Here is a 16953-nt window from a genome sequence, read left to right on the forward strand (position 1 = left end):
CCACTCCCCAGTATAGTGCAGATTTCACTGATAATGTTGCTGCTGTGGCTGTTATTATTTCCTTAGTTTCTCTTGCACAGTGATTCTTTTGCAGACACTCATTATAGCCCATAAAACATAATTTGCCAATGGTATAGAGTGGGGAAGGAGGACATCCAGCCAGTGATTGCTCTTTGTATGAGGTAAAAGCAGGGTGCCTGCCTAACTATGGTTAAATTCTGCTCATCCTACTAATATGATTAACCCCACTGACTACTCATGTGAGTACTGGGAGTAGAAACTTTCACCAATATTTTTATAACAGATATTATTCTGCTCCCACAATGAAAGCAGGATTGGGCCCAATATATATTATCCCTCTCGTTAACTATAGTAATAATCTGTTTCTGAATACATACTGGGGGGACAAATTCTACTCTCACTGACACCGTTGTCAGTCCAGAGTCAATACCATTATTTCAGTAATTTACATAGTGTCCCCCACAGCAGAATTTAATCCTTTAACAAAAAACACGAGTATATTCTGAATATGTGCATGACTAGTTAACCTTGAACTTTTACCAAACTGTTAGGAGCTGAAAGTCATATAAACTCAGCAGAGCTACATTTCTAAGATGTAACTCGTTTACTCTCAATACTTCCAGTTAATATAGGGCTGATGTAATATCGTATTTATAGATAGATCTAGATAAGATTGGATTAAAAGCCTTGCACCTTTTCTACAATTATTTGGGCTGGAAACACAGATGCCTCATTATCTTTGCCAAAATTTCTCCCTATTTGTGTTGTGTGCTAATATAACAGCTTCCACCTATAAATAAAACTAGTACCTAGCATATTGTGGGCTGCCTTTGGATTCGTAAAGTAGCAGCATGAATATATATCTGGTGAGCATGTGTTTGATTTTCATAACTGTCTGCAGCCAGAGTTTCTGGGTTGTTGGTGCAGCGGCAGAAAGAGACAGAATGCTCCAGTTGTGCATTGTCTGCAAAAAGCTCTGTGCTTGAACTGGCATTTCCCCCTCTGGACTTTAGGTCACTGAGATTCTTTTGCTGTTCCCACACTGCAAGAAGAGTTTGTTAGCCAGAACTAGACAAGTACAATCTATGTGATAATGCAGAATGCCTCAGCTCACACTGCGCCTACTGCATGTCCTTTCAGTCATGTTATCTTTGATCAATTCTATCACTTTGCTCAGTGGAGGAAGTTAAGGCCTCTCTGCTATAAAGTGGCTGGCTGGTTTTTTCATGTTGGCAGCTATCCCTGGTACTCTCCTTCTCTCCTTCAGCAGGTGTTCTTTGGCTGGAGTCCTGGACAGGCTATGTAGCTGTACGCTTTGCAATGTAAATTACTATCTCTAACTAGAGAGAGTACAGGTAGTTCTGGGGTCCTAAAACAAGCAAGCACATGCATTCAACCCACACAGAGACTTGGCAAAGCATGGATCAGCAGTGGTAGCTTAAATGGCCAATTTAAGGACTTAGCATTATGGGGTGTGCATGAAAATACATGTAAAAATGCCTCAGAACTGGTTGTTTTTGTGAGAAAATTATTTTGTGAAAAAAGCAAATCTATGAAAACACTATGAAATCTATGAAAACGGGAGGGATAGCTCAGTGGTTTGAGCATTGGCCTGCTAAACCCAGGGTTGTGAGTTCAATCCTTGAAGGGGCCACTTAGGGATCTGGGGCAAAAATTGGTCCTGCTAGTGAAGGCAGGGGGCTGGACTCGATGACCTTTCAAGGTCCCTTCCAGTTCTAGGAGATTGGTATATCTCCAATTATTACTTTATTACTATTACTACTGGTGCATTAGTTACTAAGGGCATGGCTACACTTGCAGATGTAGAGCGCTTTGAGTTAAACCAGTCTTCGCAGAGCGCAGTAGGGAAAGCGCTGCAGTCTGTCCACACTGACAGCTGCCAGTGCACTGGCGTGGCCACATTAGCAGCTCTTGCAACGGCCACAGAAAGCAGTGCATTATGGTAGCTATCCCAGCATGCAAGTGGCTGTAATGTGGGGGTGTGTGGGGTGGAGTGTGACAGGGAGTGTGTTGTGTGTATGTGGGGGGAGAGAGAGTGGGTTTTGGGGGGCTGAGAGCATGTCAGCATGCTGTCTTGTAAGTTCAGACAGTAGCAGACCTCCCCCGCCCCCACCCCCACCCCCCCAACTCTCTCTCTCTCACACAGCATTCCACAGTAATGGTTGCTTTGTCTCGGAGCAGATAAACATGCCAGCTGTCAAATGGAGCTTTCAAAGGGCATATTCAAAACAATGACAAGAGTGGCCACTTGACTTAAGGGAATTATGGGACGTTTCCGGAGGCTGATCAGAGCACAGTAATGCAACACCTCATTCACACTGACGCTGGGCTGCTCCAGCAGGGGTGCAGCAAACGTTATTCCACTCACCGAGGTGGAGTACCAGGAGCGCTCTAGCCATGGAGTCAGAGTGCTCTACGTGCCTTGCCAGTGTGGACAGGTAGTGAGCTAGTGCGCATGGGGCTCCTTTAATGTGCTGTAACTCGCAAGTGTAGCCAAGCCCTAACTCCCTAGTATTTTAAACCACTATCAAAAATAAGACTTGTTTGTAATGCCTAATGTCTATCCTGTTAAACTTTGCTGGTTAGGATTACCTATTGTCATTGTTGGGCTAGTATCAGTGGGCTTGAGGCTATAAGAGTACATGCAAATGAAAGAGAGTCTCTGCCCTGAGATTGCACCAGCTGAAATAATAGCCCTTAACCTGGAGTCTGTATAACACTTCTGGTGGTGCACAGAGAGCTGGTTCCTCACATGGTGCTGGCTCACCTCATTTTCAGCTGCTAAATTGCACTTTAAAAAGCTAAAAATACATTAAAGGTGGCATTTTCCAAAGTGCCCAAGTATGACCGTTGACATAAATGAGAGCAGACTAAGGCCAAAGCTGAGTGCTATTGAAAATCTCACCCTGAATATCTTCCTGCTTTTACTTTTCCAGGTAAGCAGTTGTTGTGGTTAACACAGGGATGATATTCGGTCACCAGTAGAGGAGATAGTGGACTATGCACTCGCAAATGGGGGAGAATTTGTTCAGTGAGACAATATAGCTAGTGAAAATGGGGTCCACACTGAAACTCTGGTCTAAAAGAATGATGTACAGAGCACAGAGTGCAGTGGGACATCCAGAGGAGAGCGTCATTTGGTTTGCTTTATAATTAATTTTTGATGTATTAGCTCTACAGTATGCTTTCCATCTTGACACTGGCACATTTGCTGATTCTTTAAAATGAATGCCAACACCATCCTGGTTCTCATTGTTCTGAACAGGTGAGTTAAGACCTGAACTTCTGTGCAGGAATTGATGGCTCTGTGTTGAAAAAAGAAAAAATATGTGAACTGAATATGCCAGCTTTGTCTTCACAGGTTCTGAGGAGTTAGGAAGTGGAAGCTATGGGCATCGGTATATCACAGGCACCATAGTCGGTGACGATGATGGATTTGATATTGATGATTCAGACTATGACATTTATATTGAAGAGGTAAATTCAGAGGTTCCAGTTTGGCATTTCTATTTGTATTTATTTTCTAGTGGTATTTTAGATAAAGGGACTTGATCCTGTTGGCGTATTTAGCCTTCAACCTTATGTGCGCAGGTAAAATAAAAGTGGCTTGTTTGTGTTTTTCTCTTCCTTTAGGATGAATTTGTTTCTTCAAATATATTTCTTAGGGGATGTAGCTTTAATTTCCATGGAACATGTTTAATTTTAGGTAGTGACTGTACTAAACTTCAGTTTCTTTTATCTTGCTTTAGCTCAAGCCACTTCCTGCTATCAAAGGAGGCAACAGGAAGTTTTTGGTTGAAACCAAGGTTGCTCCAGGGTCTAGTACAAGGCTCCTTTCCAGGCTAATTACAACCACCTCTGATCCTATTACTTTCCCTGCAACAACTATGCGCCCCATTCCTACAACCACTGCTAGCACCACTACAGCTAAGGCAACCAGAAGGAATGGCATAGCCTCAGCAGTACGGCTGTTTGATCTGTCCTGTGATGAAACCATCTGCTCTGCTGACAGCTTTTGTGTCAATGATTATGATCGGGGCGGTTCTCGGTGTCATTGTAACCTGGGCAAAGGAGGAGAGACTTGCACAGAAGGTAGGTTTTGTGCAGGGCCAGGGCAATTATTCTCCAAGCACAACACAATTCCATCCTTAGCAACTTGATGGATGGATGGGATTCTTTTCCTAATTGGCTCCCACAATTTGCCTCTTATGGTAACCAGTTTGGCAACTACTGATGCTTGCATGGTGATGCTGTTGTTCTGCAGTCTTTGACATTAACATCTCCGCTAATGTAAGCTGTGATGAACTGCTCTGCGGTAAATTTCTGTTCTATTCAGTTCAGTTTATCTGTGGGAAGAAACACATTTTCATGGTAAACCAACAAAAAATACTCTTATTTAAATGGGGTTTGTTCTTAACAGGGCCCTAAAGGTAACAGTTAGCACTTCAGTCAGCTTCTCTCTCTCAAACACCAACTATCTTGCCTCACTTGCTTGTCCTTCAGCAGGGTGGGAAGAACGACTTCTATACACTACAGGGAAAGGCTTAATTGAGTAGTCTGTGCACAGTAGTTGTAGCCAGGAATGTCAGAATTCTAGCCCCAGCTCTCACACCATGTGGTTTTGAGAAAGTTGCTTAACCTCCATTGTTACCCACACACTCTAGGGCACTCCACCTTTACTCTTCCATGGGCTCAAGGCATGACCTGGTTAATGTAGGCACTCCCACCCTTTCCCAGTTCCTAGGCTCAGGACCACCCGTACCCAATTCCTAGGGCTCAGGGCATAATCTTCTGCAGATTTATGGGGCCTCTTACCAGTGAAAGAGCCTTACACAGCAATATCCTAACCTCTGTTTATTAACAGTTGCCAAAACAGAACACATACGCTAAGCATACAATGCTCACCACTCCCAATAAGGCAGACAAACTTTTCCTGGTGGCCAGTCAGGATCAGGTCATCTGGGGTTCCTCCAGCTTCTGCATGATACAGTTGGCAGGATGTTGAGGTCTGGCAGCTCTGATCTTAGGCTGTGTCCTGGAGTTAAGTTCCAAAGAACTTCCTTTTGGACCCCAGTTTATGTAGTTAAACTTGAGTGCTGCTTAGCTCTACCTTCACCAATCATTGTAAACTAAAATACTACAAAACAGTGGTTTTCGCCAATTCTAGCCCATTACGAGACTATTCTTTAACCAATCAGACTCCACTATCGTAGTTGAATTAAATCTTGCAAAATTAGTTACACAACAGACAGAAACAATCAAAGAACCAGATAGAGACCATACAGATAAACAATAATGAAGGAGGGACCATAAAGGCAAAACAATAAGGAAGTACTGTTTTCACAGTCACAACTGTTGATACGTGATTCCTTGCCAGACAGAATGCCATCAAAGTGTTCTTTAAACATTTTAAGATCTGTTTCTTTATCTGGTGATGGTGGGTACTATTAGGACCCGAGTGCCTTCTTCACAGCTCAGTATTACATTGTTTTAATGTAATTTAGATGAAATGTGAGGATGTGACTTTCTGCTTTTTAGCTCAGGGCGGCTGCTGTCCTAATGTGGCTGCAAAAAAGGGCCTCAGATCTTAGACCATGTCTCATTTTCTCCTTCTGGAAAACAGTGATTGTCACAACCAGGTCCAGTCCTGCTCTTTAATCTGACACCAATCTGTGTGATTGTGACAGGTTGGATCACAGAAACCTCTTTGGGAACTGTCACCTAATGTGCCTAGACTACCTATGAGCCCATTTTCCCTGCCAGCTTGGGACTTCAGTACCTTGCCTTGTTTGAGCCAGACGCGCTTACCTGCCACAAACACAGATCCAAGTCTGAACCATGTCCCCCATAAGCTACCGGCTTAACTGAAAACAGCTTAAGAAGAGCTCCTATCTCCAGCACTCAGATACCCAACTCCCAATGGGGTCCAAACCTCAAATAAATCCGTTTTACCTTGTATAAAGCTTAAGGGCAAACTCATAAATTGTTTGCCCTCTATAACACTGATAGAGAGATATTCACAGCTGTTTGTCTCCCCTCCCCCCCTGGTATTAAAACATACTCTGGGTCCCCAACCTTTTCGTCTGGCAGGTGCCAGCGAAGGACCGTGGCAGCAGTCGAGCATCCACCGAAATGCCGCCGAATTTCTGCGGTGTTTCAGCGGCGTCGCCTCTCGATGACGTCATTTGTCGGCGGCAAGCATCATCATCGAGAGGCATCACTGCCGAAATTCGGCGGCATTTTGGCAGATGCTCTACCGCCGGCCAGGACGTGGGCGCATTTAGATGGTGCCCACAGGCACCGCGTTGGGGACCCCTGCTCTGGGTTAATTAATAAGTAAAAAGTGATTTTATTAAATATAAAAAGTAGGATTTAAGTGGTCCCAAGTAATAACAGACAGAACAAAGTAAATTACCGAACAAAATAAAATAAAATAAAACATGCAAGTCTAAGCCAAATACAATAGGAAACAATGCAGGTAAATCTCACCCTCAACGATGTTCCAATAAGCTTCTTTGACAGACTAGCCTTGTGTGATAACATCCAACTGCTGAATCCAAGTACTACTAAGCTCCCTGGGTCTGGGTAGTGAGGATCACTGTTCCTAGTTCTGGGTCTCTTGGATGTACTCTATAGCAAGGGTGTCAGAGCCTTCCCAAACCCCCCTGAGGCCCCCTACCCACGGCCCCACCCCTGGCCAAGCCAGAAGCCAGAGCGAGGCTGGGGAGCCCACCCCACCACCAGGGTGGGTTGAAGGGCTGAAAGCAGTCCCCTGTCCATGTCCCCACCTTCTGTATCCCCCGAACAGGGCAGGTGGAGGGACCCAGGCTCCCCAGAGCTGCCCACGGCTCTCCCTGACATGGCTCCAGCCAGGTGGAGGCCTCAGAGCTTCATCCCGGCCATGATAAGATTCGCGTGGGCAGTTGTACAGGTGTCACATCAGAAGTTATGGCACTATACATTGTATGATTTAGTTCATTATATCTATTTACTCTCCTTACTTCAATGAACAGTAGCAGTTCTTGGAGAAAGTTCAATCTGCAAAGCAACTATTGTGACAATAGCTGATGGAACAGCTATAGATGTAATTTTATTTTATTTTATTTAGTTAGTTAGTTATTTTGCCATAATGCCCAAGCCTGTGAGGTTATGGAATTCTTATGGAGGTCACATAATTATATAAAGCTAGTGGAGCTGGATCTGTTAATCTGATGAGTCTAGAATCAATTCTCTTTAATGGAGTATTTATCCCCAGGTGTCCCAACCAGATCATGCACTAATACTGCACACTAGTGATCTTCCCCTCAAGAGCCATCATCGCATGTTAAACAATGCATTAATTAGGCTCATGCTACAGAGCTTTTTTATACTTAACAGTCCTCGTTAGAGGCACAATTGATCCAGTGAACCCTTTTTATGGTCAGTACCTCTTGGGGATGAGTTTTCATCAGATATTTCATTTGTGCTATACCCTGACTCATTTTTATATAACAAGCTTTGTTAGTAGTGTAATTGTAGCTGTATCTGTCCCAGATATTGTAGCTGTATCTGTCCCAGAGAGACAAGCTGGGTGAGGTAATATCTTTTATTGGACAAACTTCTGTTGGGGCTTGGCTACACTTATAAATTTGCAGCGCTGCAGCAGGGTGTGAAAACACACCCTCTGCAGCGCTGCAAATTGCGGCGCTACAAAGCGCCAGTGTAGTCAAAGCCCCAGCGCTGGGAGCCGCGCTCCCAGCGCTGTCCGTTATTCCCCACAGGGAAGTGGAGTACGGACAGCGCTGGGAGAGCTTTCTCCCAGCGCTGGCGCTTTGATTACACTTAGCGCTTCAAAGCGCTGCCGCGGCAGCGCTGCCGCGGCAGCGCTTTGAAATGCAAGTGTAGCCAAAGCCTTGGTGAGAGAGACATGCTTTCGAGCGTACACAGAGCTCTTCTTCAGGGGAGGGGGAGGGGCCTAGGGCAGAATGGAGGCGGGGCCTGGGAGGAGTGTGGGCAGGGCTGCAGGTGGAAGAGGTGGGACAGGGGGCTAGCCTCCCCCATGGGAAGCTTCACCTGCCACCTATGCCTATCAGACATCATCCTCAAGGGACACCTGCGCAACATTTTCAAAAGACGAACCGGGGAGCTTAAATTCATAACTTTGCTAGACATTAAAAATCATGGATTGAATAGAGACAATGGATTTATAGCATATAGCAACAATCTATAACACACTAATAATCCCTTCCTACCACCCGCTGCTTTTTCACCTTGAATGGTCCCTTGAAATAAGTGTTAACTATTTATGCTAAACAATCTGTTAAACCTCCTATTTAGCTGTGACACTCCTGAGTACATTTCCCAGACCTGAAGAAGAGTGTAACCTCGAAAGCATGTCTCTCACCAATAGAAGTTGGTCCAATAAAAGATACCTCACCCAGCTTGTCTCTCTAAAGAAGAGGTCCCCAGACTGTGGAGGCATGCCACCCTAGACGGGTGCAGAGGTAGGACCCAGGCCAGCCACCACGGCAGGCAGGGAGGGAGTGCCACCCAGCCCTGTGCAGCACCCAGGGACGGCTCCAGGCAACAGCGCAGCAAGCGTGTGCCTGGGGTGGCAGGCTGCGGGAGGCAACCTCCCGGTCGCCGTGAGGGCGGCAGGTAGGTGGCTTTTGGCAGCACGCCTGCAGGAGCTCCACTGGTCCCACGGCTTCGGCGGCAATTTGGTGGCGGGTACGCCGAAGGCACGAGACTGGCGGACCTCCCACAGGCATGCCGCTGAATCCGCGTTACCAGCTGCCTGACTGCCATGCTTGGGGCAGCAAAATACATAGGCCCCACCTGCAGCTTCAGCCCCCAACTATGGCCCAGCCACAGCTCCACACCCAGCCCCAGCCTCAGCCCCTGGTTGCATCTCTGTTCCCAGCCTCAGACCTGCCCCCAAATGCAGCCCCAGCCTTGGCCTCCTTACCCAGTCCACGTCCTCCCATCCCTGACCTGGGAGCCGTGACCCCACTCCCAGCTCCGGATGTGGGGGGGGGGCTCGGACAGAGGTAATGGGGGGACGTGACCTGAAAAGTTTGGTGACCAGTGCTCTAAAGCTCTGTTAGCATCAGTCTAAGCTTTATTTTGTTTCTTTGCAGTACAGCTGTAAAAGTAACTGTACTTGTGTACAAATGGAAAGGCAAAATCACCCCAAACACAAATAATAGAGAAAGGTTAGACCCTCCATCCTTTCTACTTCATTAGGTTTATATCTGATTCAGAGATAATAGTCACATCCTGAGCTGTGGGTGAGGCGTCCTTGATGCTCCTCATTTGCAGAGCGTGCAAAGGTGTCTTTAAGCCATCTTTGTGCTCTTCCCAATCATGGGGCTGTCCTGTGCTGGGCTGACCTTCTGACATAAGCTAGAGATGCATGAAGGCTGATTTGCCAGTGGCCAACAGCCCTAAGGGACCATTATAGCAGCCAGTGATTGCCAGGGCATAGGCTGCCCTGGCCATACACTCTAAACTGGCCGCAGAGAGAAGGTGGTAATGTGAAAGCTGTTATACCCGCTCTAAGCCACCTAAGGATTCTCTGGGTGGCTACTCCATCAGCTTTATAGCAGCTTTGCACTACAAAGCTGACCTAATGCAGCCTGGAATCTGACTCAATGTGTATTTCTCACATATGTTCTCTTCCCTGAGGAAAAAAATGCTGTGCTGTCTGTCTCTGTATTAAACAGTTTCCTAAATCAAGATGAATCATCCAGGACCAAATTCTGCTTCAGTTACATCAGTGAAAACCTAGTGATGCCGCTGATGAAACTGTTGAGCAGAATTTTCCCATGAGTATGCTGTTTCTGTGCAAGTTCAGCAGATCCTTTGGAACAAGGGAATTAGCTCTGAAAGGTAGGAGGAGGAGAAAGCAGTAGGTTAACTGATTGTTGACTATTGCTGACTAATAGTTGTCTCTGGAGGAACTCAGGCCTGGTCTACAGTGGGTGGGGGGAGGGGATCCATCTAAGATACACAACTTCAGCTACGAGAATAGCATAGCTGAAGTCGACGTATCTTAGATCGACTTAGAATTACTTATTTTGCGTTCTCGTGGCTCGGCATCAATGGCCGCGGCTCCCCTGTTGATTTTGCTTCCACCTCTCGCTGAGCTAGAGTTCTGCAGTCGACAGGAGAGTGATCGGGGATCGATTTATTGCGTCTACACTACACGCAATAAATTGATCCCTGATAGAGCGATCGCTACCCTTCGATCCGGCGGGTAGTGTAGACGTACCCTCAGTCTTGTGTGTTTTTGCCTGATGTTATCTAGTGCTAAATGTGCATATTGCTTTTATATTTGAACACATTGCTAAACAACATGCTCTTATCTTTGCCTTTCAGATATTATTATCCAGTATCCTCAGTTCTCTGGCTACTCATACATCACCTTTGAACCGCTGAAAAATTCCTATCAGACATTCCAAATTACCCTTGAATTCAGGGTAAGTTTAAGCAGTCCAAAACTCACAAAGCATTTTTAAATGGTATTCACTTTCATTAGTGTAAAGAAGGAACAATAGAAGAGTGAGTAGCTTCAAAAGCCTATGCTGCAAGCTAGATATTGCAGTGAGTTAATCTGTAGCCTTCACCTCTGGAAATCTGGGTTCGCATCCCACAAGAGAAAATAAATTTGATAGTCTCAGCCGAGATCTTTGTCCATACTCCTGGTACTCTTTTTCTTAAGGAAGGTCCTGGAAATAGCAGTGTTGAGGGATTACAGGTTAGCACTGACTTACTGTGACAGAGCTGTACGAGTGAACTTTAGACTGTGTTATGTTTGGAATTTTTGTAAATGTCTATCTGTTCAGCAGTGGCACACATATAAACTAATTAAGTACCTCTGAACTTCCTGTTTCATAGATAAGTAGATGTCCCTCATGCTTTACAGCATACACTGTTCATCTGCAGAGACGAGGAAGTTATTTTTTTCTTCTTCCACCTGGCGTAATATCATTATGATTATTTTCTTCCTCTGAAACACTAGATACTGGACTAGTTAGATCAGTGGTCTGATCTGATAGTGTAATTTCTGTGTTCACTTGAATTCATGCTATTTATTACAGGCAACCTGTGATTAAGGTTGCCCAACACTTTCCATGAATAAATCAGAGTTTGTATACCTGCTCCTTTGCAATATGATAGTTAGTATACATAGAAGAGGTGGCCTAAAATCTGAGCCATTTTCCAATAAAACCCTAATAGTGGATGCCCATCGAATATAAGATTTGGAATTGAACCACTTGACTCTGCAAGAAAAAATTCCATCCATCAATGGTGTTTCAAAACCAATATCACTACTCCCTGTTTGTCCCCCTCTCTGAGAAAACAGTTCCTGGTTCCTGCACTATTACTTCCATTAGTTCATTTACTTTATAGCCAGGTTTCAGAGTGGTAGCCGTGTTAGTCTGTATCAGCAAAAACAACAAGGACTCCTTGTGGCATCTTAGAGACTAACAAATTTATTTGGGCATAAGCTTTCGTGGGCTAGAACCCACTTCATCAGATGCATGGAGTGGAAAATACAGGAGCAGGTGTAAATACATGAAAAGATGGGAGTTACCTTAGGCCACTCTCATTACCACTACAAAAGTTATTTTTCCTGCCTTGGTATCCTACTGTTAATTGAATTGTCTTGTTAGACTGACTTCACACTTGGTAAGGCAACTCCCATCTTTTCATGTATTTATACTTGCTCTTGTATTTTCCACTCCAAGCATCTGATGAAGTAGGTTCTAGCCCATGAAAGCTTATTCCTCGTTGTTTTTACTTTATAGCCAGGAGGTGGAGACTGACTTTTGCATGTTGATACTGTGATCGCAGGCTGAAGCAGAAGACGGTTTGCTGCTGTACTGTGGAGAGAATGAGCATGGTCGTGGTGATTTTATGTCACTGGCGATAATCCGACGCAACATCCAATTCAGGTAATGGATCTACTGCCCTTCCATGGGTGAGCTCCTCACCCACTCCAGTCCTTGTGTGCAGTAAAAAGGGGCCCTTAAATGCTCTGCAACCAGCAAGCAGAGTATTCTCCCAGCTCAGGCACTGGGGAAATCAGCCACAAGGCTGCCTCCTGAGGATTCCTTCACAACGTGAACATTATTATTCGTTAGCAAGGTCAGAAATGTCTGCAGTCCACTAGCACTATGCTAGCACTGTAGCTAGGTGTATACAATTAGTTAGTTTGCTTTATAAACAAGGGAACCCCAAGAAAGTTTTCAGAACAAAGGAGATGCAGCTAACCCAGGTGTCTAGTGGTAGCACAATGCATTACTCTGCAGGAATCAAGTTTGGGACTGGAACTCGGTACCACATCACTGATCTGGTAGGAGCTGAGGAGCTTTAAAGGAAACGGAGAAAAAGAGTCTCATATTGCTCTCTGACTGTATAGGATCATCTTAAAGGATATCTGGAGAGACTTCCATCTGGCACTTATTAACCGGAATGGTGATTGCTATAAAAATGGGGGGGGGGGAACAAAAGGCAATGATGTGTCCTAACCCTATTTCTGGTCTACCTCAACCTGACCCATATACTGGAGACAAAGCAAAGAAAATAGCATGCTTTGTGCACATTCAGCTTTGCTGCTATTGAGGCCTCCTTGTCAATCAGTACCAAACAATCTGAGTTTCTTACAGAATCCCGGTATTATTGCTTTAGCTCCAGCTCTCACCAGGGAGCTAGGAAAATTCCCCCGAGAAATTATTGTGATAGCAGCAACTCAAATTCTAATACGCTGCATCTTGAAACCATTTCAGAAAGTTGGCAGGCTTTGCAATATACTTTGTATTGCCAGAGGATGCAAAGTCTCCTACATGGAAGAAGGAAACAGATTAAAGAAAGTTTAAAATTTGAAAAGATATTTTATCTGCACTAAAACAGACCAGATCTAGATCAGTTGTCTGAGTGTTTTTATATTGCTCTTTAATGTAAAAGGAGAAACAGAAAGGCTCTGAGAAGAGAAGGCACCCTTCTTAGTCAAAAAACAAGGTTAGGTTGGTTGTTTAATGAAAAATTGTCACTTTTGGGCCTATTGTCTGGCTCTTGCAGGTTCAATTGTGGGACTGGAGTTGCAGTCATTATGAGTGAAAGCAAAATCAAACTGGGCAACTGGCACAGTGTCACTGTGTTCAGAGATGGGCTGAATGGCTGGCTCCGGCTGGATAACGACACACCAGTCACAGGTAAATCTCAGGTAAGTAATCAGGTTCCTAATGCTCAGCCTTGGCTCTCTGCAGACTGATGGCATTTCTTCCTAATAGGGAGTGTGTTGTTATAGATCAGATTAAATTTGTGTGTCTTTATTAGGGATGGGACAGTTGCATGAACCAGAATCAATTTTAACAGATTTATAGTCACATAAATCAGACTGAATATTTTAAAAGGCTTGGTTTCCTCACTGCACTTTCCCATTGTCCAGCAATCCTCCAGCCACCCTCTCTAGCCCCAGATGTGTTCTCCTTTCCAATATCTAGCAGAGCGTACTGTTGCTCTCCCAAAATCCTTTCCTTGCCTCCCATATCTGCTCCCCCCTGCTGCCTAGTCCAGATAAAAAAAATACCTCTCTCTCTCTCATGCATGCACACATCCCACCTCACCCCACCTCACCCTCCAGGCCTGGTCTATCCTTAAAAGTTAGGTTGACATAGACACAGTGCTCAGTTGTGTGAAAAATTCCCACCCTGAGAACCATAGTTTAGCCAACTAACCACCAGTGTTGATGCAACGAGGTTGATGGAAGAATACTTCCATTAGCATAGCTACTGCTGCTTGGAGAAGTGGATTACCTACAGTGACAGAATAACCCCTTCTGTCACTATAGGAAGTGTCTATGCTACAGCACTACCACAGCACAGCTGCAGCACCCTGACTATGTAGCACCTGTAGTGCAGACAGGGCCCCAGAGACATATACAAATGTGCATGTACAATGACACAAGGGCCTCAAAGACAAAAGATCTCAATAATATTTTCATTAAATAAAATTAAAAATAGAGATGGTGGAAAACTGTAGAAACACTGGTTCACTGTAAAAGGAAAGATACTAAAACATCTAAGAATGAACTGAAAAGAAAAACAAAGAAAAATAAAATTAATAATAGACTATGAACAGTTGTCATGCAGTTAGAGGCACAGAGCAAGAATCTGCCCTGAGTGAGGCCTCATTCAACTCCAATGATTTCATGTGGCACAGCCAAGATAAATATTATAAATGAAGATACCTTGACTTGATCCCCTGTGACCTGAAGAGAGAACAGAAGGAAAATAATTAGTGGACAATTGCCAATAACTCAGCTCTTGTTACTTCTACTACCCCCAGGACAACCACAACAAGCCCCCACCATCACCCCCTGAAAATGGAATGGTTTTGATTTGGCTCTAGAGGTTATATCACTAGATTTGGCTTTAGACATTTATTTACAGACTCTAAATATAGTATTTAAAATAAAGGACCCAAAGGCACTGGCTACACTTAAAAGTTGTGCACTTTAACTATGCTAGCATAGTTGAAGCAGTAAACCCCCCACCTAAGTGTAGCACAATTATACTGGTTATACAAGTGCTTATGCCTGTAAAATGTATTCTGATAGGGGAACCAAAATAAGATGTACTGGTGTAAAGCACCTTATCCTGGCATAACTGCATCTGCACTAGAACTCTTTCTGAGATAACTATGTCCTCAAAAAAATAATAATTAATTAATTAATAATATGCCTTTCCAACATAGATATGCCAGTAAAACTTTAAATTGAGTCCTGGCCTAAAGAAAACAAAAGATGTACAATAAAATTTAGCCTTGACATAAATGGTTATAATTCCACTGAAATCTCTCCTTTTAACACTGGGGCTTAACTTATTACTATTTATTTATTTAATGCTGACACTTTCCTCAGTGCTGTCCAAGGCACAAATATTAAGTTACTCTGGACTCCACAGAGCCTACAAATGAAAACACAAACATAGGAAAACAATTTATACTGGGAAGCGCAAAGGAAGGACAGACATGCCCTCATAATCAAATGATTCATTAATTTTGTTTACATTAGTAGATCCATAACATCAAGATAAGACATAGGCATAAAAGTAAATGTTTAGGGTGATAATTTTTTTGGGAAGAGGAATGGGTGGGAGAGAATTACTAACGGACAACCTAATTTTCCTCAAAGGCCTCTTTTTCTTCATTGAGGGGAAAAAACTGATCATGACTGCATGGCTTAATTATCTTGCCTTCATTAGTCTATCATAGAATATAATGTGTTATTTAAAATAGTTAAACAGCTCTGTTTTACCTTGTAGGGCCAATATAGTAAAATTACCTTCCGGACTCCTTTCTATCTTGGTGGTGCTCCTAGTGCATACTGGTTGGTCAGAGCAGCAGGAACCAACCGTGGCTTTAAGGGCTGCGTTCAGTCACTCATTGTCAATGGGAAGATAGTTGACATGAGACCCTGGCCACTAGGGAAGGCTTTAAGTGGTGCTGATGTAGGTAAGTGCAATGTTATGGGGTCCTTTATCAATGTTAAACAAGAATAATAGGGTTATTTTCTACCACTTGAAAAATGAAACAATTGTGTTCAGAGTTTGGTTGGGGACAGTGGGGGATAGGTCTGTATATTTTGTATAGTATTTCTCTAGACTCTGTAAAGGATTTTGAGCTTGTATTTCAAACATAGTGAAGACAAGCTCTCAACAAAGCATGCTGATTGTTGGCCTGGGCACATCATTAGTAATTGCCCCAGGGAAAGTGGGAGCTCCCATGGATGAATTTCAGATCCATGACAGAATTTCTTGACATGATAAAGGACTCTTCTTCCCAAATGAGGCCCCAGAGCCCAGCAGTTCTCAAACTGGGGTCAGCAGTCCCTTGGTGGTCTGCAAGGGTACTCCAGGGGGTCCGTGAGTCATGTCCGGGGCTGCCAGCCCACTGATCAATTCCTCCCCCTCACTTCCAGTGCCTCCTGCACACCACGGAACAGCTGTTCAGCGGCGTGCAGGAGGTGCTGGGTGGGAGGGGGAGGAGCAGGGATGGGGCGCACTTGCTGGAGGCGGTGGAAAGTGGCGGGGAAGAGGAGGGGCAGGGGTGAAGTGGAGCCAGGGAGAGGTGGGGTGGGGTGGAACCTTGGGGAAAGGGGTGGAGTGGGGGCAGGGCCTGGGGCTGAGCAGTGGTTGAGCACCTCCGGGGAAAATGACCAGAGATCACCCCCAATTCCAATAAGGACTCTGATAGGATTCAGTCCTTCAAATTCCACCAAGGGGTTCATCTGTCATCACAAATCCATAACAGCTTTTTGCTCAGAACAAGAAGCCTTATGCATAGGTTAGCCTTTCCTTTATGCAGACTGCAACTCTGATCTGCAGGAACCATGAATAGATTATCAGCCAGACAATGGTTATCTCTTCAGGGCATAGCTGCAAAAGGTTGGGTGCAGAGGTGGGAATCTGTATTCTCCTCTTCCCCTTGTACTTCCTAGGGAAATCCATATATCTTTATCCAGAAGTTCCTTCTTGTGTGGCACATTGTTTAAAATAGTCCTTTGATGCTTATAACACTTACATAGGCCGTATCTTCCATCTAGAGAACTTACATACAATCCCCACAATAATATATCAATTTTGCCTTTATAATACAATGGACCCCAAAACTATTTAAACCTAATTCAGTAAAGTCTCCCAAAAATATTGCAGGAAATTGACATGTCTGTCACACTTACAATCTAAACAGAACAGGTGATTTGCCCAGGGTCACACAGTGAGTCAGTGGCAAAGGCAGGAATAGAACCCATACATCCTGACTGTCCTGTGTTTCAGCCACAAAGTCATCTTTCTTCTCTTTTTTTGTAGTTTCGCAGTCCAAATCCCAGTATGGCAGTGATCAGTATGAAACTTTTTAACAACT

At 44.3% G+C, this 16953-nt stretch overlaps 1 protein-coding gene across 4 annotated transcripts in view; it reads left to right on the top strand.

Annotated features, from left to right (window-relative positions):
• EGFLAM (EGF like, fibronectin type III and laminin G domains) overlaps window positions 1–16953 on the top strand; it is a 132988-nt gene that overhangs the window by 75695 nt on the left and 40340 nt on the right. For 3 of the 4 annotated variants that reach the window (XM_045020510.1, XM_045020512.1, XM_045020513.1), the window contains 6 exons: window positions 3404–3519; window positions 3792–4134; window positions 10402–10502; window positions 11881–11981; window positions 13108–13252; window positions 15354–15543. In XM_045020510.1, coding sequence (XP_044876445.1) covers window positions 3404–3519; window positions 3792–4134; window positions 10402–10502; window positions 11881–11981; window positions 13108–13252; window positions 15354–15543 — 996 coding nt within the window. Of the gene's footprint in view, window positions 1–3403; window positions 3520–3791; window positions 4135–10401; window positions 10503–11834; window positions 11982–13107; window positions 13253–15353; window positions 15544–16953 lie in introns of those variants that run through there. The other variant, XM_045020514.1, reaches the window with a different exon arrangement.

This window comes from Mauremys mutica, chromosome 6 (genome assembly GCF_020497125.1).
Source record: "Mauremys mutica isolate MM-2020 ecotype Southern chromosome 6, ASM2049712v1, whole genome shotgun sequence".
NCBI lineage: Eukaryota > Metazoa > Chordata > Testudines > Geoemydidae > Mauremys > Mauremys mutica.